Genomic DNA, 22,509 nt, shown 5'->3' with positions numbered 1-22,509 from the left:
TTTAGTTTTAACTTATGATACGGAGCCTACAATACTCATCTCGATAACTCTGTATCAAAAGTACTTTGCACACACTGCTGGCAAAGTCCGGTCTGCCCCGATATTGATTTACACATACAGAAACCTACAGAGCAAAATGTTTTGAGCTGACAGGAAGAGGAAAATGTCTGCAAGGCACACCAAGCGATCACTCAACTCCAATGAATACATTTTTTTTAAATAATTCTGTATTTTGGAGATTGCCCACAACTAACAAATAACCATTATCCTTTCTGACACACCTAGTATGTGGGAATGCAACTCAATCATGGACATACCATTTGTATACATGAGTACACTGTCGTTCCATTTCTGATGTTGCAATCCTGGATGCCATATGTCAATTAAAGGCAGCTGAGTCAGCTCCATTTGCTTTTGAGAAAGTGATTGCGCAGATTCTGGGAACACAGTTAAATATCTGTGGCTTCGATAATTGTGTTTATTTTATTTGTTTTCTCTTTACACCTCTTCTGGTCATACTTGTCATTCACAAAACGTCACCGCCAGGTCCCAACACGACTTTAGTCAATTCCTTCTGACCTCCACCCAGCCGCTAAAGCTCTTTCCTGGTCTCATCACATTTTTCCTCATTCTCAGCGACTTAAAATTAGTTTTCTCTCTTTCCCAGTTCCAAAAGGGCACTGACCTGAAATATTAATGCTCCCCACAAATGTTGCCTGACTTGCTGAGGAATTCCCAGTATTTTCAATTTTGTTTAAATTGCATATAGGTTCACTATATCAGTATCCTGATGTTGTACATAAACACACACATACTGTTGACAACGTTTCTCTATTTCCTTACTTCATTAATTATTCAATTAAGCCAACTGTCCATCAAGTTTCTGTTGACACATAGAATAATTCCAATACATTTCTCACTAATTTTCACTAGGAAAATTCTCTCTACATTTCTCATTTCTATGAACTCCTCTACCTTCCATCTACCCCTTCACCCCTCTCCCTGCCATGATTCTACCACTCACCTACACGTTTGGGCAAAATTCGGAGTGGTCATTTAATCTACCAGCTATTTCTCTCATGATCTTATACACTTTTCATCATTGGAGACAGCATATGACGATGGAAAGGAACATCCAGTGCTCTAAGATATGGACTGCACCTCCTCAAGACGATGGACTGCACCTCCTCATGGCTATTTGACAGTTTGCAGCACAGGAACAGGTGGATGAAGGGTGCTGTCTTCCAAAGAGAGGGAGCACAATCATGCCCACAGGAGCCATTGCCAATTCCACAAGGCTGTGCCTCAGCGATCCTAGTAAACTGTAATAACAAGGAACTGCAGATGCTGATTTAGCAAAGAAAGACACAAAAATCCAGAGTAAATCAGCGGGTCAGGAGTATCTCTGGGGAACACAATTCACAACTCTTTATCCTTTTGCTCACTCCTGTTTTTTCATCTCCTTGGCCTTTGTCCAACAATCTGCTTATCAAAAACCACCCTCTTCCGAGTTCACATATTACCGGCTATGCTTTGTCTGTACTCTCCTCTCTTCCAGCTTTCTTTCCTGCCCTCCCCACAATCAATCTGAAGAAGGGTCCTGACCCAAAACGGACCCTAGTCAACTTTTGGATGTTAGCTTGTTAGACTGCTGTGAGAAATCTGGAAAAACCTTCTACACTGTAATCAACAGCCATGATGTCAGCAACTAAGAATGCAAGGCAGAAAGGAAAGCTACACACCCCACAGTGATTCATAGAAACATTATCAAATATAATCCAGTTCCTGCCTCTGATTGTGTGCCACTTTTCCTGTAAGGGAGTGCCATAAAATTCCCTTCTGAAATGGTTAAATAACTAGCTGCAAGATCTCAGTGCGAGGCTTGCAGCAGAGCTAAGTGTGTGTGCAAGCAATTGAATTTTAGGTATGTATCCTAGTTAATAGAGTGGGTGAATCGTGGTGGGTGGTGAATCAAGGAGTGTCAGATTCACTCTTTGAACATCTGCCAGCACTTGCTCCAAACAAAAATAGACCATCCTATAAAAGATGCAGTCTAGCATTAAGTAGTGTAGGAAGGAATATGCAGATGCTGGTGTATACCAGAGAGACACAAAATGTTGGAGTAAAGGGCCTGTCCCACCAGCATGCGATTGCATGCGTCTAGCGTGACCAAACGTGGTGGCTTGAGCCGTACGGCCTCACGGGGCCGGTCCCACTTCCAACCGCGGAACCGCCTGGAGTTGTGCGGGGCTGGTCCCGACATCATACTGACCAATCAGCTGGGCAGGAGGCGGGCGGACCGAATTTGGACGTCGCACGGCGTTGGGCGGTTACGTCATCACGCAACGGCACACCGGGTGGTGACGTCATTGCGCAACGCCACGCGCTAGGCGTACGTCGTCAAGTGTTGAGACGCTGCGTACGGCGTCGAGACGCTGCGTACGGCGTCGAGACGGTGCGTATGGCGTTGAGACGCTGCGTACGCCTGTCGAGGCTGTGCGTACGGCCTCAATGCGGCTGCAGGCCGCGCGGAATGTTTGGACAGTGTCAGTTTCTCGGAGCCCCGCGCGATGTCGGGACCAGCCCCGCACAACTCCATACAGCTCCGGCGATCGAAGTGGGACCAGCCCCGCGAGGCCGTACGACTCAAGCGACCACGTTAGGTCGCGCTCGATGCATGCAGTCACATGCTGGTGGTACAGGCCCTTAACACAGTGGGGTCGTGCTGCCCGACCTGCTGAATTACTCCAGCAATTTGTGTCTATCCTCTGGCATTAAGTAGTGTCAGCTTGACAAACTGCTGTGGGCCATTCATGATATTGATATCCTCCCAGGGCAATCAGTACAAATGGGGTGCCAGCTGTGTTGAAATTATTATAAGGCACACACAGCATAGCAATGTAATGTATACTGCAATCTGTCACTGTTAAACCATTTTCCAGCTTGATGTGCAGTCAAAAGGGCTTCAGGTACGGTATATACTTCTGACCCATAGTTTCTACTCTGTTCCTCAATTCAGCTGAAGGCAGTATATCACCCGAAGAAAATTTAGGTTTTGATGGCTATCTGTACAGATGGTTGTTTAAGATGCTGGAAAATCGAAGGTAGACAAAAATGCTGGAGAAACTCAGCGGGTGAGGCAGCATCTATGGAGAGAAGGAACTAGGCAACGTTTCGGGCCGACGAATGGCCCACAGCAGTTTGTCAAGCCAACACTCGCCAAATAAACGGCGACTGGATCCCCCTTTGACATAAAATTTGAAATAGAATCATTACTTTAACAACACAAAGTCAGCACCGGCGACAACCTGCGTCACTTAACGACAACCTACATTAACCTGTCGGCAACCTATATTAATCTGTCGACAACCTCCGCTAACCTGCCGACAACTACGACAGCACCTACGTCAGGAGAAGTCAAGCTACGCTCATTGGCGTCAAACCAACTGTCGCCGATTGTCTCCGAAAAATGTTCAACATGTTGAAAATCCAGTGGTGACCAGAAAAACGCTACGACTATTTGGGTGACTGAGGAGACCACTCACGACCATACAGGCGACACCCGGGCAACCATGTCGCGACAGACTAGTTGCCTAAAAAATAGCCTAAGTGGGACAAGCCCTTTAGTGTCTTCTTGGTATTGAGCAAGAAAATGAAAGATGATTAATGCGACCTCAGCTACTGTCACCAAATGATATCTCAATTTTGCATTTGCCTTTCTTTTAATTTTCCTGAGGAAGTTGTAAAGTAGAAACACCAATTTCGACTGGATCAATTGCCAGAATTTCTTAAAAATATCGTTCACTTTAAATAAACCAAGATCTTCCATCAATTTCTCTATGAAGGCAATCTATTCAGTTTATACTTGGGATATTAATTGAAATACATGATTAATTTTGATTTAGTTCATCGCCTTAAAATAAAATAAGAATTTCAAGACTATATACTTTAAACGCCATCCTTTAAATTGGCCAATGTTTCACAGTTTAGAACCAAGCGGTTATTTCTCTTTAATAAACATATGTTGTCAAAGCTGCATCTCCGTATAACTTACCAATTCTAGGCAGCTTGAGATTTGAAGGGCAAGCTTTATTTCCATTTGACATTCTGCCATATGTTGCTGAATAGATGTTAATCAATGCAGAATTTTTACAACGTATTTTAAGTTCTTTGCCCTCACAGGCTAGTTTGCGTTTGTACTCTTCTGCAAGAAAAGGCAATATATTAAATCACTGCTGCACTTTTGCGATGACTACAACATACACAATTTAAAACGTTAAACTCTATGCTCCATTTACACACAGATCACATCAGAAGTTTGTCACTTGTTTCATCTGTGTGTGGAACACTTGTGAATCATTCTAAATAATTTAAAAAAATTAATTATTAATGGTCATTTTTTCTACTTTTAGATTGTCATATGGGAGATATTATTTCTTTAAAATAAGTAAGGTGATTAGTCAGGCATAATCATCCTTTTTGCAGTTGTTGCTGATACTGTTTAACATATGAACAACATATAAATATTTCTTGTTTTCTCCTAACTAGGTTTTAAATTTAGAGGTTCTGAAATGTAATACTGCTTGTTTCTCATCATCAAGAGAAAACTAATAAATGTTCCATAGAATTGCATAAATATCTCAAAACTGTGATGGAAGGGAAATTCCATTTACTTTCCACCAGTTACAGCCGGAAACCAAGACAAATTACAAACAGTTCCAGTCCATAGTTTATTTTTGTCAGGTCATAAGACCACAGAAAATACTAATGTATTTAATTATTCATTAATTGCATCATTAGATCCTCAGAGACAACTGATACCCAAACAGAAAAGTTAGGTTGTTTTCTCTTACTGGTCTTAGGGAGAAATTTTATTTGAGTTGCTAAGCAATTGCAGGTGAAACAATTGCTTAGCACTTACAGGGCTAGTCGCAGAGTTTGTTTTTTTAAAACAGTTAAAGGTAATAATTAGCTTGATATTAGTGTCATTGAGCAATTACTCACCCATTTTCATGCAATGTGTTTTGATTACTTCCTTATAACGGCTAAGAATTGGCAAGTGTCAAGAGGTATAGGGTGACCAAAACTGAACACAATACTCTAAATGTGGCCTGACCAATGTCTTGTATAACTGTAACAAAACTTCCCAACTTCTATACTCAAATGTCCTACTGATGAAGGCCAATGGGCTGAAAGATGTTCTGACAATCCTATGATGTGTGACACCACTTTCAAGGAACAATTTACCTGCATTCCTAGATCGCTCTGCTCCACAGCACTCCCCAGAGCTCTACCATTTACTGTGTAGGTCCTGCCCTAGTTAGACTTCCCAAAATGCAACACCTCACACTTCTCGGTATTAAATCGGGGCACTATCTAGGGGGATTCCTATCTAGAACAGATCATAGAATACATTTCCAGTCAGAACACTGTCAGGCATGAGGCTATTAAACTGAAGTGCCAAGTTTCTACCCTTTGCTTTTTCTTGGATAGATATCCCATAAGATAATGAATCAATAAATTAACCCTATTGTTCTCAATGTGGTAAAATATATGATTAAGTTTAGTTATAGAAACAGCACAGAAAGGGGCCCTCTGCCCACCAAGTCACACTAGTTCCACATTATTATACTTTCTCATCTGCTCCTTACACACTAGGGGCAATTTACAGATGCTAAATCCACATATCTTTGGAATGAGGGAGGAAACTAGAGACCCCGGAGAAAACCCACACGGTCACAAGGAAAATACATGCAAACTCCCATGCGCCGAAATCCCGGGGGGGGGGGGGGGGGGGGGACACATGTTTTGAGAGGTGGGGGACAACCCCCCCCCCGTTTTGTAATCCGGATTTTGATTTTCAGTGAAAAAAATTCTATTAAAATCTCTACTCTCCGCGAGTCAGTGGAGGTGTCAACTGTTAAGCGCTTGTTAAATGTCTCTATTAACATCATATTAACATGATGTGTCACCAATTGTGTTTTGACCTTCAAGTATTACTGAAGGTATTCACAGAGAATTTCTTAAATCTATTTGATGTGGGTACAGTTACCATTTGATCTAATTGGATGTATTGGTGGATGGGAAAGATTTAAACAGGTATCGGATTTAAACGGGTCATGTCATTAAGGACTCTGGTCGAACGGGTTTCCTGGCTGGCTTGCAGGTAAGTCCCACATTCACGGTCACTCACGCTAATTTTTAGTATGTTTTTTCCCATCTGTCTCTCTCTCTCCCCCCTCCAAGGTTGGTTCTTCTGTTTGCCTTTATTTGCTTCAGTTTTATTTGTTGAAGTGTCATTGTAGCTTTTGAAAGATTTAAGCGGGAATCAGATGCTTTCTAAGGGCTGAATCGACCCGTTTGCTGGGTCTTTTATCGCCCAGCGTGGCTTAAAATCAAACTGCTTCGTCGAGGCGATCGAGGCTCCCGAAGTTGAAGCCCCCGCTGGCTGATTTTAAGCTATGCCGGGTAATGAAAACCCGCAAACGGGCGATTCAAACCCCACGATTCGGGGCGGAGGAAGCTGCTGCTGCTGGAGTTCAGAGTCGGTCACCAACCAGGTCAGCTCAAGATGTTACCGTCCATAGGGCCCACGGCTGAAGCCTCGCGTGTGTGTGTGCGCGCGCGTGCGGCCACCAAGAAATTATGCCCCCCAAAATGTGTCCCCCCCCCCAGGGTTTGATAGTGATTTCCACCCCTGGAAACTCCACACAGACAACACCTGAGGTCAAGATCAAACCTGGATCTCTGGTGCTGTGAAGCAACAGCTCAACCAGCTGCACCACTATGCCACATTTAAAAAAAAAACACAATTTAAAAGAACAAATTAAAATAGAAACATAGTTCCGTTAAACATTTGATGCTCATACTAAAGTGGGTGGTATTGTAGATAGCAAAAATGGTTGTCAAAAAATGCAGCAGGAGCTTGATAGGTACTAATTATTTTTTAATTTGAATTAGGGGATTGTTCAAAGGACAAAGTCAAAATAAACAGATTACCACAAATTAGCTATAAATAATACAAGCTTTTCAATTAATTACTATCACATGTTAAACAGTTTCTCTTGGATACTTTCACTTGGGTACTCACCATAATACACAGTTCACACTCTTAAACATGAATTGAAAGGTCTAATGAGAGAATGGGTGCTCATTAACTGTGAAAGTATTACTTACTGGGCTTGCATTTGTAGGAGACAAGGAGGTATTTGCTGGTGCCTGGACACGGGTCAAGTCCAAAAACCTTTCTATTGACTAGGAGTTGGCAAGATTGTTGGTCCTGGCATTCATCCAGTATTTTCTGACAACAATGAAAGCAAGAAGACATGTTTCAGGAATAAAAGGTATCATCTGCAAGTACAGACCCTTGCATTACTTTTAGATTGAACATGTGATCTAACGTGTTTTCACAATAAAAGAGCATTAAGTACTATGTTAAAATTTATAATGAACAAGAAGAAAGTCTCTAAATCATAGCATAATCAAGAAAGAGTTATGCAATATACTCGTGGTTCTATTTTGGCAACAATGATCAAGATGATTAAACATCACTTTGACTATGAGCAGCCTTTTGATAATTAGATCTAGAATTAGACTTGCTGTGCAGCTGGCAATCCACTTCATTCAGCAAGATCAGATACATAAATGACCCTGTAATCCCATCATTGGTCCATGATAATCTCATGATGCTTCAGGCCATTTAGATTCCTAAAGGTTTACATATATCATCCATTTTTTTTCTAAGTAGCTTTATTTTTAATCTCAATTTTAAAGTTATTGTGGTACAGGGCAAGGATTTAAAATACATTGGGACAGGTACATTGATAGGAAATATTTGGAGGGATAACAGCCAAACGCAGGCAGATAGGACTAAAGTAGATGGGGCATCTTGGTCTGCGTGGGCTTTGGGCCGAAGGGCCTCTTTCAGTGCTGTATGACTCTGTGGTTCGATCTTGATCTGCTAGCCTCTCTTTCTCCTCGTACTATATCTCAATTTTTCCTCCATGAATGTGAATAGTCCAAATCCAAAGAGTGTCCATATTTGTCCATATCGTTACAAAGAATCCCAATTGGTTTACACATTTACAGTTTATCCAGGTTTTCTGGACTAGTGCAAACTTTCACTTGGGTACTCACCTACAATACCATTATAGTACAACAGGTAATAGAGTCACATGGCGCTAGCACTCATTATCCACTTGAGGGCAAATCTGATTCCAAACCAGCTCCTCTAGTTGAAGAAACATTAAAACCACCAAAGGAGATTATCAATAAAAACGTTAGCTTGTCGTGAGAGTCTGGCCCTCATATGCATCTTATATGCGATCACACAAATAACACCTGGGTTCATGATTCTAACATAAATCATACATGGCACACCATCTGTGCTGGAATATTATTCTACTGAGGTTATGACCAAGGTCTTGCAGAGCCCTCCAATGTTGATTCATGATGTGCTTTTACATGGCGAGTTTCTAACCTTGAATCTTGGATTGGGTAGTTCATGGCCAAACAGTATAAACCACTGCAAAAAGCTCACTGATTCAAATGGGTATCTATTCACAATAGAAACAACTTGATTCAAAGTGTATTACCTAAAAATATAATTTTAAACATAAAATTGTGTAAATATATTTGTGCCTCTTACTGATATTTTTGTGTAACATTATAAAATCAGTAATACATATCTAATAATTTCATGTCCTACCTGTAAAGTGGTAGGTGCTGTGCAATTTAGATTTTCTTCTACAGTGTTTCCAGGATTTAAGCTTGGACACGAAAGGGAACTTGGCACCTTACGTCCATAAAATGCTGACTGTATACTTAATGTTGTATCTCGAGGACAATGTAGGTTTAGGTGACTGCCATCACAAGCTTGCTCCGTATGGCTACGTAAAACTTTAGATAAGTAATCTATAAGAGAAAAAAAAAGAACAATGTTGGAATTACTTAAAAATAACATATTTTAGTAAGAATTGGAAGTCTTAGCTTAGTGTAACACAACTGTTGCAATATCATTGGTAGACCAGATTCAGATTAGTTAATTGTCATATACACCAGGATGTAATGAAATTCCTTCTTCACGTGAAGTTCACAGAGTAAATGGCGTACAAACAGTTATGAAAGATACAATAAATACAATGACAAAAGCAGCAGAATGGTGTATCGATGGTTGTGCAATCCGATTTAGGTATTAAAAAAATTACTAAAGTCCAATAACAGAATAACCAAAGGAGGTAAACATAACAGAAATACCTCTCTAGGAAGGCTGTGTGAAAAGGGTGATTGGTTCAGGAATTTGATAGCAGTGGGGAGGAAGCTGTTCTTCAGTCTGGACTTTAGTAGGTTAGTTGAGTTTTGTTTCATTTGTTGCATGCTAACCAGTCAGCAGAAATACATAATTACAATCGAGCCATCTACAGTGTACAGACACAGGATAAAGGGAATAACAATAACTGCAAGTTGAAGTCCAGTAAAGTCTGATTAAAGATAGTCTGAGGGTCTCTGATGAGGTAGATAGTAGCTCTGGCCCACTCTCTAGTTGTTGATAGAATGGTTCAGTTGCCAAAAGTAGAAGATGGAAAAGGGAATGGTCAGGGTGGCAGGCATCCTTAACAACACTTCCAGCTTTCCGATGTAAACAACTATGAAGATGGGCTGAAAGGAATGAAGTGATGAATGGACAGTGTTCACCACTCTCTGGAGGTTCAGGAAACTAAGAGTAGAGCAGCTGGTGTTATCATCTACAGTACTTTCCCCCCATCATTTCATTGTTCTCCATCTGCTAACTTTTGCCACAAAATCAAATCTTATATTTGGTCCTGGAGCTAAGAGCTAGATATTCTTTGATTACCTTGACACCTTGGGAATCACCATAAAACAAAAAAAGTATTTAATTGGTGTCAAGGCCTTAGAATAAATAGTAACTCCTACAATGTTAATGTAGCTAAGAACGTTTGTTTCAATATAGCAGAAAGCCTGCTCACTACATGCTAACATATAATCAATGCTCTCAGTAAGAACATTAGAAACACAAACTAGAAAGACAATTCATCACCTCACTTTCTCAATCCTTCAATGGCAACTCTGCACCAAACCTATATCCCTTGATTTGCTTAATATTTAAAATGTTGTTAAATTTTGCTTTGAATAAACTCGACAACTGAAGTGCCTCGTATAGCGAATTTGGACTAAAATTTTGAAAGCCTGTTCCTTACTTTTAGACTGTGACTCCAGGTTCTTGCCCACAGCCACGGTAAATATCAACTCTGCATTTACTCTGTCAAGCCCTATAAGAACGAAGTACATTTCAATGAAATCACATCTCATTCTTCTAAATATTAGGAAGTATACACTTAATGTGCTTAATCCTTTCTCACATTACAAATTCACAATTTCAGGAATTAATTTGGTGAATCTTAGGTGAAATCTCTTCATTGGAAGTATATTCCAACTTGGTTGTGCAACCAAATCTGTACACAATTTTCCAAATGCTGTTTCATCAGAGACCTGTATAATTGGAGCAAGACCTCTCTTGTACTTGGCAAAGCAAACCAGTAATACCAAGGATTGCTGGTAATTATTGCAAAACTAATAAGCTTTGGAAAGATAAGGTGAGGCAATACTAATTAAAAGGGGTCATTTTTAAATGTACATGTACAAACATCGATCTCTGAAGAAACGTATTCAAATAATGATAGACTAAAGGGACCGGTTAAGAAACAAGTGAAATTTGGATTGTTTCCTCAGACAGTGAATTGGATAATTATCTTGATTATCTTGTATTCCCATTCCTCCACTACCCACACACTAAAGTTTCACAGTATAGTTTGGATTAACCCCCTTCACACATATGTTGTACCTTTGTATTTTAGTGTTATGGATAAGTTGCAATACCTTTATCTAATCCTTTAGAAATCAAAAATTATCCTATTATCACATAATCTTCATCTTTCCCATGAGAACATGACAGGTTATATGATTGAATAGAAAAGAACTGCATATGATGGATTATACCAAAGATAGGCACAAGTGCTGGAGTAACTCAGTGGTCAGGCAGCATTCCAAGGAGAAAGAAGGAGGGTCCTGACCCAAAATGTAATCTATCCATGTTTTAATTTGCTATCCTAAAATGCCTGTCTATCATACATTTGGAAGATGCAAGCAGCAAAAATCTAAATTCAAATGTAGTAGATAACAGATTCAGCAAATAATGATTGCTATCTTAACTGATGTAATCATTAAGTTCCAGAGGAATCCCTTTGTGAACCCCAAATGTAACTGATGATGATAGTTTTGAAATTTCTCTCCAAGATTAAAACTTGGGCATCTTACAACCCTGTGGTATGAATATTGATTTCTCTAATTTCAAATAACCCTTGCAGCCCTCTCTCTTGGTTCTTCCCCCACCCTAGTTGTCGTACTAGTTTCATTGTTGTCCCGTTGAGTTTCACTGTCTGTATAACTCATTATCACCGACCCCACAGCCAGCAATGGACCATTGTGGACTCCACCTTTCCATGATCATCGTTGCTTTTTGCATATCTTTCATTAATTTGTCCTGTGTACTTTCTATATCTCACATTTCCCTTTCTCTCAAATCTTAGTCTGAAGTAGGGTCTCGACCCCCGAAATGTCACCTATTCCTTTTCTCCAGGGATACTGCCTGACCTAGAATAGAATAGAATAGTTTCTTTATTGTCATTGTAACATGAACCATGTACAACGAAATTTAAAATGTCAGCCAGTCAGTGCAGCATTCAAACATTTCTAAAAGCTAACGATACATACAAGGTAAAATATTAAAGATAAACAACTAAATAAATATCACGGACAAAGCACGCATACACACCCAACCCTCCATCCTTCTGTCGATTCCACAGTTACCACAGTCCCTTAGTCTGTATCGCCCCTGCGTTCCTTGGCGGCTACATTTAGTGCTTTTATAGCAGTGGGGTAAAAACTGTTTTTTAGTCTATTTGTCCTTGTCCTTGTAGATCTGTACCGTCTGCCTGACGGCAACAGTTCAAACAGGGAGTGTCCGGGGTGGGAAATGTCCTTTATGATATTCTGGGATTTTTTGGTGCAGCGGGAACTGTGTAAGTCCTCCAAGGTAAGGAGAGGGCAGCCGACAATCCTCTGGGTGTTGTCAATGGCCCTCTGGAGCGCTTTCCTCTGAGCCGCTGTGCAGCTGGTGTACCACACGCATACACAGTATGTTAGTATGCTCTCAATGGAGCACCGATAAAAGGACAGCAGCAGTCTCTGAGTGATGTTATTCTTCCTGAGCACCCTCAGGAAGTGCAGTCTCTGCTGGACCTTTTTCAGCAGCGCAGTGGTGTTCACGCTCCACGTCAGGTCCTCCTCAATATGGATTCCCAGGAAGCGGAAATCCGCCACCCTCTCTACACAGTCCCCTCTGATAGTCAATGGTACCATGTCCGTTTTGTTCTTCCTGAAGTCTATTATTACTTCCTTTGTCTTTAAGGTGTTGAGGAGCAGGTTATTTTCTTCACACCACACTGTCAGCTGCTCCACCTCATCCCGGTAGGCGTACTCGTCCCCCCCGGAGATGAGTCCCACCACCGTAGTGTCATCCGCAAATTTGACAATGGTGTTGCTGTGGTGGGCGTGCTGAGTTATTAAAGCTTTTTGTGTCTATCTTCAGTTTAAACCTGCACCTGCAGTTTCTTCCTACACATTAAAACATTATATGTTGGTTATCAGATATTTACTAGCTCAATTTAGAATGTTCGCATCATGCATCAGGAATGTTTGGTATTTCATTTCAGATAACAGTCTCCTGCTTTTTTCCACTACAGCCTGCTTTCAAAAAAGAAATTCCATTGCTCTACTGTGTTTCTCTTTCATGCTTATTTATCTCCACACAAAAATAATACTGATAAAACTGTAACAATGAAAACCTAACATTTGTAGTTGCACAAAGTTAAGCTAACTACAGCTGATGATAATCATGTGTATTCCACTGGTTCAAACAAATAGTTCTGATCTGTCTGTTACACAGAGTACATATCTATTGAAGCATAAATTATATCACAATAGATCATGATCAAAGACAGTTAAGGAAAGAGAAATCCAAAAATGCACGTTGATTAAAATAAGGGGAACACATTTAAGATGGTTGATAAGAAGAACGATTGCTACTTCACCATCATCTATGAGATAAAATTAGTACCTCAGTATACTCACCATAAGAACAAAATCAAATTTCTGTTGCTAAAATGTTTTGCTGTGACTAGTAACAGCAGAAGTAACACTGAAGAAGAATGAAATGCAATATTCAGCCAATGATTTTGATGTAAACAGATCAGTAAAATCTCGACTGATCTTTCTCTCAGCAGTTGGGCTACCCCCTCTATGCCAAGGATGAGCCACTGGACAGACAGCACGTGAACAGGCAAAGACCACAAGCAACACACTAGGGAGAAAATATTGTTTGACAACATGTTTTAAATAATAGTTTTAGATTAGCATTTATTGTCCATACCAAAGTCCCCTCAAGCTGATCCTCTCATTCTTGTGAAGCTCGTCCCATAATATTGTAGGAGAGGAAAGTTCTACAAATAAAGCTACCAGCAAAGAGGTCCTTATGCAGTTGTACAGGGCCCTAGTGAGACCACACCTGGAGTATTGTGTGCAGTTTTGGTCCCCTAATTTGAGGAAGGTCATTCTTGCTATTGAGGGAGTGCATTGTAGATTTATAAGGTTAATTCCCAGGATGGCGGGACTGTCATATGCTGAGAGAATGGAGCAGCTGGGCTTGTACACTCTGAAGTTTAGAAGGATGAGAGGGAATCTTATTGAAACATATAAGATTGTTAAGGGCTTGGACACACTAGAGGCAGGAAACATGTTCCCGATGTTGGGGGAGTCCAGAACCAGGGGCCACAGTTTAAGAATAAGGAGTAAGCCATTTAGAACGGAGATGAGGAAACATTTTTTCTCAGAGAGTGGTGAGTCTGTGGAATTCTCCGCCTCAGAGGGCGGTGGGGGCAGGTTCTCTGGATGTTTTCAAGAGAAAGCTGGATAGTGCTCTTAAAAATAGCGGAGTCAGGGGATTTGGGAGAAGGCAGGAACGGGGTATTGATTGGGAATGATCAGCCATGATCACATTGAATGGCACTGCTGGCTCGAAGGGCCAAATGGCCTACTCCTGCATCTATTGTCCATTGTCAATGAAAGAATGGTGATATGTTTCTAAAGTCAGCATGGTGTGCAACTTAGTAGAGAAATTGCAGATGCTGGGATTCCCATGTAACTATTACTCATATCCTTCATGGCAGTAGAGGTCAAGGATAAGAGATGCTAACAGAGTAGCACAGGCAAATAACTGCACTATATTTTGTTGATTGTGCACAATGCAGTCATGCTGCCCTGGTGACGAAGGGATTTAATGTTTAGAGTGGCGGATAAGATGCCAATCAAGTAAGCCGCCCTGCACTGGATAGCATCAAGCTTTAATAATAATGGAGCTGCATTCATGCATGCAAGTGCAGTGTATTCTACCTCTGGCTTATGTCTTGTAGACAGTGGAAAAGGTTTACTGGATTGAGAGTTGAGTCGCTTGCTACAAGATACCAAACTTGCTCTGTAGCTGCAGTATTTATGCAACTAGCCCATTTGAGCTTCTTGTGGCGGCACCCAGTGGTTATGCCACTTGCTATGCGAACCCTTGGCAGTCGGGGGTAGGGTCACGTGACTGGGCAATGGCAGGAAGGAGTTGTCACGGGGTATAGGGGTGTGCTCTAGTATATAACGAACCCCAGGTCAACCTTCCCTCTCTCTTGCTCTTCCTCTCTCTTTGCGTGAGTGTCCTGCCACCTCAGCAGGAGCTCTGCTCGAGCCCACGAGGCAACAGCCTCGCAGCAGCAACAATGACTTTTGTGTTGGAGGACTAAACGTGCATGTATATCTAACCTATAATGCTTGAATAAAGAACTCGTTTATTCACGACATTTGGTGCCCCTACATTCTGATCAGTAGAGACTTTGGGCCTTTGGCAGTTCAGCACGGGTAATCTCATTGAATATCTAAGGCAGATGGTGAGAAACTTCCTTGTTGAAAATATTTTGATTATTTCATCAACCCATTTGAAACAATTTGTTCATGGCATGGTTTGCAGTTTGTCAGCCCACAATATTAACCATCCTGCATGCTGGTTTCTCCTCTCTCATGAGATAGCTTGTCTGAAAACTAATACAATGTGTTTTATACTTCTGCCTTTTGTTCTACTTTTGTCCTTATTTCAGGATGGCAAAAAGTCTGCTTGCTCTGTAACTCCATATTTGTGTCTCAATAGTACAACAAATTATTGCAGATTGTGCCTATGTGGGCAGATTTTTATCGGTTTCATCACAAAAATCCATCAGATATATTGAGGCAACAAAACCATTCTTTGTGCAGTTCAAAGATCTGATGATTGATGATAGACACAAGGAACAGCAGATGTTTACAAAAAAAGGACTCAAAATGCTGGACTAACAGCAGATCAGGCAGTATTTCTAGAGAGTATGCATATGTGACGTTTTCAGTCATTCATGCTGTGATTGCCCTAGGAAAAAAGGTTTTTATCAGCCGTGTATACGTGCTGATAGCTCACAAAATGTCAGCAAGTGGATGAGTTCGGAGGACCCTATTATTAAACACAACTTCAGTTACTTTCACAAGATTTACTGAGACATGGTCAAAAGCCAGGATTAGTAGTATGTTTATTTGCAAAGGGCAAAAATGTTGACACTTCTAGCTTTGCATATATCTATCTTCTCTATAATATAGCTAGTTGCATTGCAATAATAAAATTGCATTCACAGTGCAGCAAGACATTGTGGCCAAATGACTAGAATTGTGGCAAAGATTTCCTTTCATTGTCATTAATATATCATTTTGCTGACACATACACGTCAGCTAGCTATAATCACAAAGCTGGGAAAAAATGTGATTTAATACTTGAATTTTTCCAGAGTGTATGTGTTGTAAAATTGGGCTGAGAAAATCCATAAACAAATCGTATTCTTTAAGTACAATTCAATGTTCTTACATTGACATTAAGTAGGGTGCTGGTTGAATTACAGATACAGGCCTGAAGCCAAAGGTTGTGCTCTTTGAGATCTGAACATTTCTTCAAGTTCAAAAAGCTGTAGCATCTCTGACTTTGCCAATCTGAAAGGCCTAACCTAACTTTGGAAAAGGTTAACAGAAATAATATTTGTTAAGTACACCAAATATATATATATGTTTAAATGTATATATTACTGTAATACTGCCAAAATCTGAAATACTACATGACCTCAATCTGAAGATGCCAGGTTTTGAACACTGAATTGGGAGAAAACTATTTCCGGATTGAAATAAAATAAATCAAACAAAATTATACATTATAAGATTTAAGGGTCCATTTGTTGCAACCAGTCATGAACTTGTTGCTGCACATGGATTCAATATAATTTTTGAATCTGTAGAAATCTGATTCCAGTTTGCAGCATACTCAAATAAGGATAAGAAAGGACTTGGTTTTTGGCCAAGCCAACATGTCTTGTTTCAACTGTAATTTAAGAAAATATAAACACAACAGCAGGGTACATTCTCCTCAAGCACACACTCTGCCATTCAATAGTGATGTTTAAATGCTTACATCAATTTTATTTTCTTGTCCAACTTTCATTTATTCTTTGATTTCCTAAATGTCTAAAAATCTAGCAGTTTCAATATTGAATACACTTAAAGACTAAACATCCTTATCCCTCGGGAGTAGAACATTTCAACGTTCAAATATCAACCATAGAGAGAGCATGGTATTTCTATTTTTCATATTTAAAATATTCATATTCCAACTGCTGACATACTATCTCTCCAGTTGGAGACCATCCTATTTTGGCCCATTACAACTCAGTCCTCTAAACTCAAAAGAATATAGCCTTATTCTACTCCATCACTTCTCATTGGACATATCTTTCATTAAAAAAGGATTGACATATATAATACACACTACAAACTTATGCAATTAAATACTTACTGAAATGGTGTCACCATCATGGTATGGGAGTTAATCTGGTAAAGACTGTTCCATCAAATCTAGGCATGGGTATCATTCCTTACAAACTGTGCACAATATTTCAGAACCAATGAAAAGGTCATAGACAGGCAACAACTTTGGAGAGAAGAAATAGGTGACGTTTCAGGTCGAGACCCTTCTTCAGAATAAGGGTGTAAATAAGGGTCTTGACTTGAAATGTCACCCTTTCCTTCTCTCCAGAGATGCTGCCTGTCCCGCTGAGTTACTCCAGTATTTTGTGTTTATCTTTGGTGTAAACCAGCATTTACAGTTCCTTCCCACACAAAGGGCCATGGATTCTGATTATTTTTCCATTGATGCTGTTTGTTGTAGTGAGTTTTTCCAGCATTTTCTATTTTAATTTCACAGTATTCCACTAGTTAATCCTAATCCACCTTATTAGTGCCACAAGTCATCCTTACTTATTTTCTACAGACCAGATGGATCAAGAGATACGGGAAGATAGCTGGAAAACTGTATTGAATTTCAAATGGATGAGCAAGTGTGAAAGACTGAATGCCTTACTTCTGCTCCCATTTTTTTTTTTAAACTGTTCAATGTTTCTTACTTACACATTAGTAATATGGACTAATAATTCATTTGCCCTCTTTATTCTTTCATGCACCGGAGGTTGCAGGTGGTTGCCGGAGGTTGCAGGTAGTGGAAGCAGGTAGGGAGACTGACAAAAACCTCCGGGAACCGCATGGAAACCTTGGGTGGGGCGCAAAGTCTCCAGAGGTTTCCGTTCAGGTTTCCTAAGTTGGACAGGGGCTTAAGGCAGCAGCTCTATCGCTGTGCCACCATGCCGCACTTGTGTCAAATAATATTCAACTGTTTTATTCTTCCTATTCATGGGTGCATTTTTATATATCTTCATCTTATATTCTATCTACCATCTTCATGCCAATCACTTAACTAGTTTATCTCCATTGCAACTTATTTATCTTGATGCAGACCATAAAAGCTGCTTAATTATGTGGTGTAACATTCAAAAGCCTGCTGTTTAAATTATTTATACAGACCTTCGACAAAGAGCATAAGATGTGAGAAACTTCCCATAGTCTTGTGGATGTGCAGGGAACAGCACGATGGCAAACATGGCCAATAGCACCCATTCCCAATCATTAAGCTGTGTATGGTTATGTGCTTTTGTAGTTCTGGTCCAAAAAGAGGATACATTTAAATTCTTATGCATCTTTTCCGTAGTCTTTCTCAGACCACCTTGGCTGGTTTGAAGCAAACTTCTTGTTAATTACTTCAGAATGGTAAATAAATTACATTTAATTTATCATCACAATTTCCCATCACCAATAATATTGAATTCATTTGTTGTTTGGATAATATAAACAGCCTAAACTGCCATCCTCGGATACTCAAGTGGCTACATAAATGACCCTACATTTGTATTGCGTTGCTGTTTCTCCATTAAACTTACAGAATTAAAAGCTGGAAGGTCAAGAACAGGCAGCAGTCGACTAGGATCTGGGACCAAGAAAGGAGTAAGGAGTAACATTGAGAGTGCCTAGCACTTGTGGCCGAGAGTATGTTATTTGGTTAGGTTAGTTCAACAGCATCTGGCAACATGCCAACAGCCCCATCGATATCTGTTAGCAAGTAAAAGAGCAAAAGAGAGTACACATACAGTATCTGCCAAGGTGACCTTCAAGCATAGCCAATGGCTAGGAAAATAGAAGAGAGCTAAAATATCATTGTAGTGGCTGCACCACGAGTGTACACACAGCATGCCAGGGAAAGCCTGAGGCAATAGGAATAGTCAAATCCTGTTTCAAAGCATATATTTTAAGAAAAATAAAAAGATATAAAAACATATGTTGAAATGCAGTCAATTTGTTTTCAAAGTGCTGAGAATCCTAGCAATGGAACCAGATTTTATATTAAAATTTTAGAACCAAGCTGGAAAAAGCCAAATATCTGAGAGAGAAAATGTAGCCTAAGTTAAGAGCAGAACTCACTTCAACAGAAAATGAAAGGATCGACAATTATTTAAACATTTTCAAAACCACTCTCTAACAATATTCATATATGCGACTCCGAGCAGTCCCGCAAGGTGATTCAGTTACAGGACTTATTTACAGTTTGATATTATTAATGCAGATGTAAGAATTTATAACAAAAACACTGGCACTGGATGTGTGAATGCTGGGCGTCAAATAGCAGACAGGAAATCTGTAGACACAGATATTCAATATATCGTGCATTATTACACATTTCCTTTCTCATGGAGAAAAGCATAAAAGAAATTGGTGTAAAATTACAAAAAGTTTTTAATTTTCTAGTCGTAGAACTGAACAGTATAGAAACAGGCTTTTCAGCCCAGTCCATCTATACTAACTATCATGCTTATCTATACAACCTTGCTTTCCTGCCCGCATTAATTCTATATCACTCATTCAATAGGTTCCAGGTGATCTGTCAACTATATACCTGCTCATTTAAGTACCAGTCCAAATCCTCTTATTCCTGCCACTACCGCCTCATCTGGCAGCTCATTCGAGATTCTAACCAACAAACCTATCCAAGCCTCTCATAATTAAATTTTCTATGTCATCACTCATCCTCCTTTACGCCAGGACAAATGGCTCCAATTTATCCTTATCCAAAGTCCTCCAAACCAGGCAATAAAGTCAAAGCATGGAAACAGATCCTTTAGCCCAACCTGCCCATGCTGACTAAAATGATCCATTTGATCCATTAGTCCACCTGCCCGCATTTGCCCCATATCCCTCTCAATCTTTCCTATCCATATCCTTCTAAACCTTTCATATCTGTATCCTTGTGAATATTTCCTGCACTCTCTACATCTTAATCACATGATTCCTGGGGTGTGACAAGCACAACTGCACACTATGCTCCAAGTACGGTCTCAGCAACATTTTGCACAACTGTAACTGGACATCCCTACTCTTGAACTTAGTGGCTCAGCTGATGAAAGCAAGCATGTCATATGCCCTCTCCATCACTCTATCTATCCATGTGGCCACTTTTGAGAACATTTATGCTTGTACCCCAAGGCTTCCCATTCAACAATCGACAAGGATACCTTTGCACCATTTTTCTCCTGGCTCACAATCACTCTGGAAGCTACCCTGAAAATTCCCTGTTGTAATACCAGAATCCTAAATGTAAATAATCAATTTACAACATAAAATGCAGGCATAAAATCATACAATTGAAATAATGAAATACAGATGATCAGACTTTAAACTTTAATTTGCTCCCCTTTCCCCCAAATTGATAGTAGTCAGGTGGCAGATTTCTCAGTACACTGGCACCCCATACACTACCCTTCAGAGCACTGACTTGTTGTGGACTGACGGCTCTCCATCTGAACATTGACCTTCCCCACATCAGCAATTTTCAAAGATATCTATTCAGGCTGTTGGGCGGAAAGCTGCCATGAACCACTGCCCTACCTGAGCTGTAAATGAAATCCAGTGTGAATCTAGCAATTAATTGCTCGATGCAGATCAGTCAATGTGGGAGAGGCTGCATGTGAGTGGTGATGTTGAGTGGCTGGAGCGAAATTGTGTATCTGCTCAGTGCTGAGATGTATGGCTCGGGAATGCACCATGACTGGCCTTTTGTTGAAAGATCACCTGGAACCTATTGTATATTCCATGATCCTCTATCGGTTGTGATGGAAACTGCTGTCTCCCGCATCTCTTTGCTTCACTGCATATCTTTCTCCATTGCAGAGATTTCTCTGTGGTAACAAGTTCACTGATGGTCACCGAGTTTTGAGCTTTCGACCAAAGAGATTTAAAAAAGACCAGAGGAATACGAATTCTGAACAGCTAGTGCTTTGAAGATCTTACAACTGATAGTAGTTAAATGGCAATTAAAATATAAGTACCACACTAACACACTACATTTTTTTACCAAGTTTCAAGTTACTGATGATAATTCTCTACTACATGAGTCTTGACTTCTTCTTCTGACAGTCTTCTTTTTGTGATATACAATATTGTAAAGACATGTCTGGATCAGAATTGTATTTGTACTTGTTTCAATATACTGAGCCCTTGTTCTGATTAGAAAGATGGGCGTATATTTCAAATGTGGTTTTTCACAATTATGTTTTTGGCACCAACTCCTACTTATTTTTAAATTAGAATTATATTAAGGAATGCAAAGTAAACAAGATTCCATGTTATTATGGATTAAGAAATACAGCAATTATCATATGTCTCAATTGCTTTACAGTACAGCAAAGAAAGACAGACTGGATGTTACTTAAAAAAAATAATGGCTTAATGTTCAAGTGATTCAAGGCATGTCTATTATTGGGCAGCCTTGACCCAATCAAACTTTAATAGCTAGCTCACGAAGGCGTTCATTGGTTTTATTCATTATCTGCTCCCTTTTTTATTTTACCCATGACTCCATGTCCCAATCATGATAAAACCCTCATCACTCAACTTCACCACAGACTGATCTGATGTAAATATCCCAGAGACACGAACCTCACCTCTTCACTGTCCATCACCATATGGCCTGACCCTCTCCAGACTTGCAGACTTTTACTAACTACCATTCATCCAGACCTGGCTTGGAGACCTTGAGTGTTAGGAGATATTGAATAGGCGCAGCTGACACATGTAAGTTTATATCATTGCAGGAGTAAGAATTTAAATCTTTCTTCCATTTATGCAGAACCTTTAAAAGTCAAAACAGCTCACAAACACTTAGCAATATTGAATAATGCAGTAACAATTGCACTGACAGGGAGTAGTTTTTATGGTGTCAATGAACAAAAAAGTTTCAAGATTAAGAATTGTGTAAAATGAATAATGCAATCTGATGAATATAGATAAAAGCCAATGAGCTCCATGGTAATGGAATTTAACTGAGATATGAATGTGCACAAGAACTAAAAGTGCCAAAACTCACAAGTTGTCATTGAAATTAAGTTTAAAAGTTGCATTTTGTTTTTAAATCTCTAAAAGTTAACACGAATATTGAGCATGCAAATGCAAAGTAAACAAGATTCCATGTTATTATGGATTAAGAAATACAGCAATTATCATATGTCTCAATTGCTTTACAGTACAGCAAAGAAAGACAGACTGGATGTTACTTAAAAAAAATAATGGCTTAATGTTCAAGTGATTCAAGGCATGTCTATTATTGGGCAGCCTTGACCCAATCAAACTTTAATAGCTAGCTCACGAAGGCGTTCATTGGTTTTATTCATTATCTGCTCCCTTTTTTATCTTACCCATGACTCCATGTCCCAATCATGATAAAACCCTCATCACTCAACTTCACCACAGACTGATCTGATGTAAATATCCCAAAGACACGAACCTCACCTCTTCACTGTCCATCACCATATGGCCTGACCCTCTCCAGACTTGCAGACTTTTACTAACTACCATTCATCCAGACCTGGCTTGGAGACCTTGAGTGTTAGGAGA

At 39.8% G+C, this 22,509-nt stretch overlaps 1 protein-coding gene across 1 annotated transcript in view; it reads right to left on the bottom strand.

Moving 5' to 3' along the window:
- eva1c (eva-1 homolog C (C. elegans)) overlaps positions 1–22,509 on the bottom strand; it is a 67,641-nt gene that overhangs the window by 15,644 nt on the left and 29,488 nt on the right. The window contains exons 2-4 of the mRNA XM_055645063.1: positions 8,708–8,913; positions 7,177–7,300; positions 4,055–4,204 (exon numbers count right to left, since the gene is read on the bottom strand). Coding sequence (XP_055501038.1) covers positions 4,055–4,204; positions 7,177–7,300; positions 8,708–8,913 — 480 coding nt within the window. The remainder of the gene's footprint in view (positions 1–4,054; positions 4,205–7,176; positions 7,301–8,707; positions 8,914–22,509) is intronic.

This window comes from Leucoraja erinacea, chromosome 13 (assembly GCF_028641065.1).
Source record: "Leucoraja erinacea ecotype New England chromosome 13, Leri_hhj_1, whole genome shotgun sequence".
Classification (NCBI taxonomy): domain Eukaryota; kingdom Metazoa; phylum Chordata; class Chondrichthyes; order Rajiformes; family Rajidae; genus Leucoraja; species Leucoraja erinaceus.
Note: the sequence above shows the minus strand (reverse complement) of the source record. Positions and strands in the feature narration are given on the sequence as shown.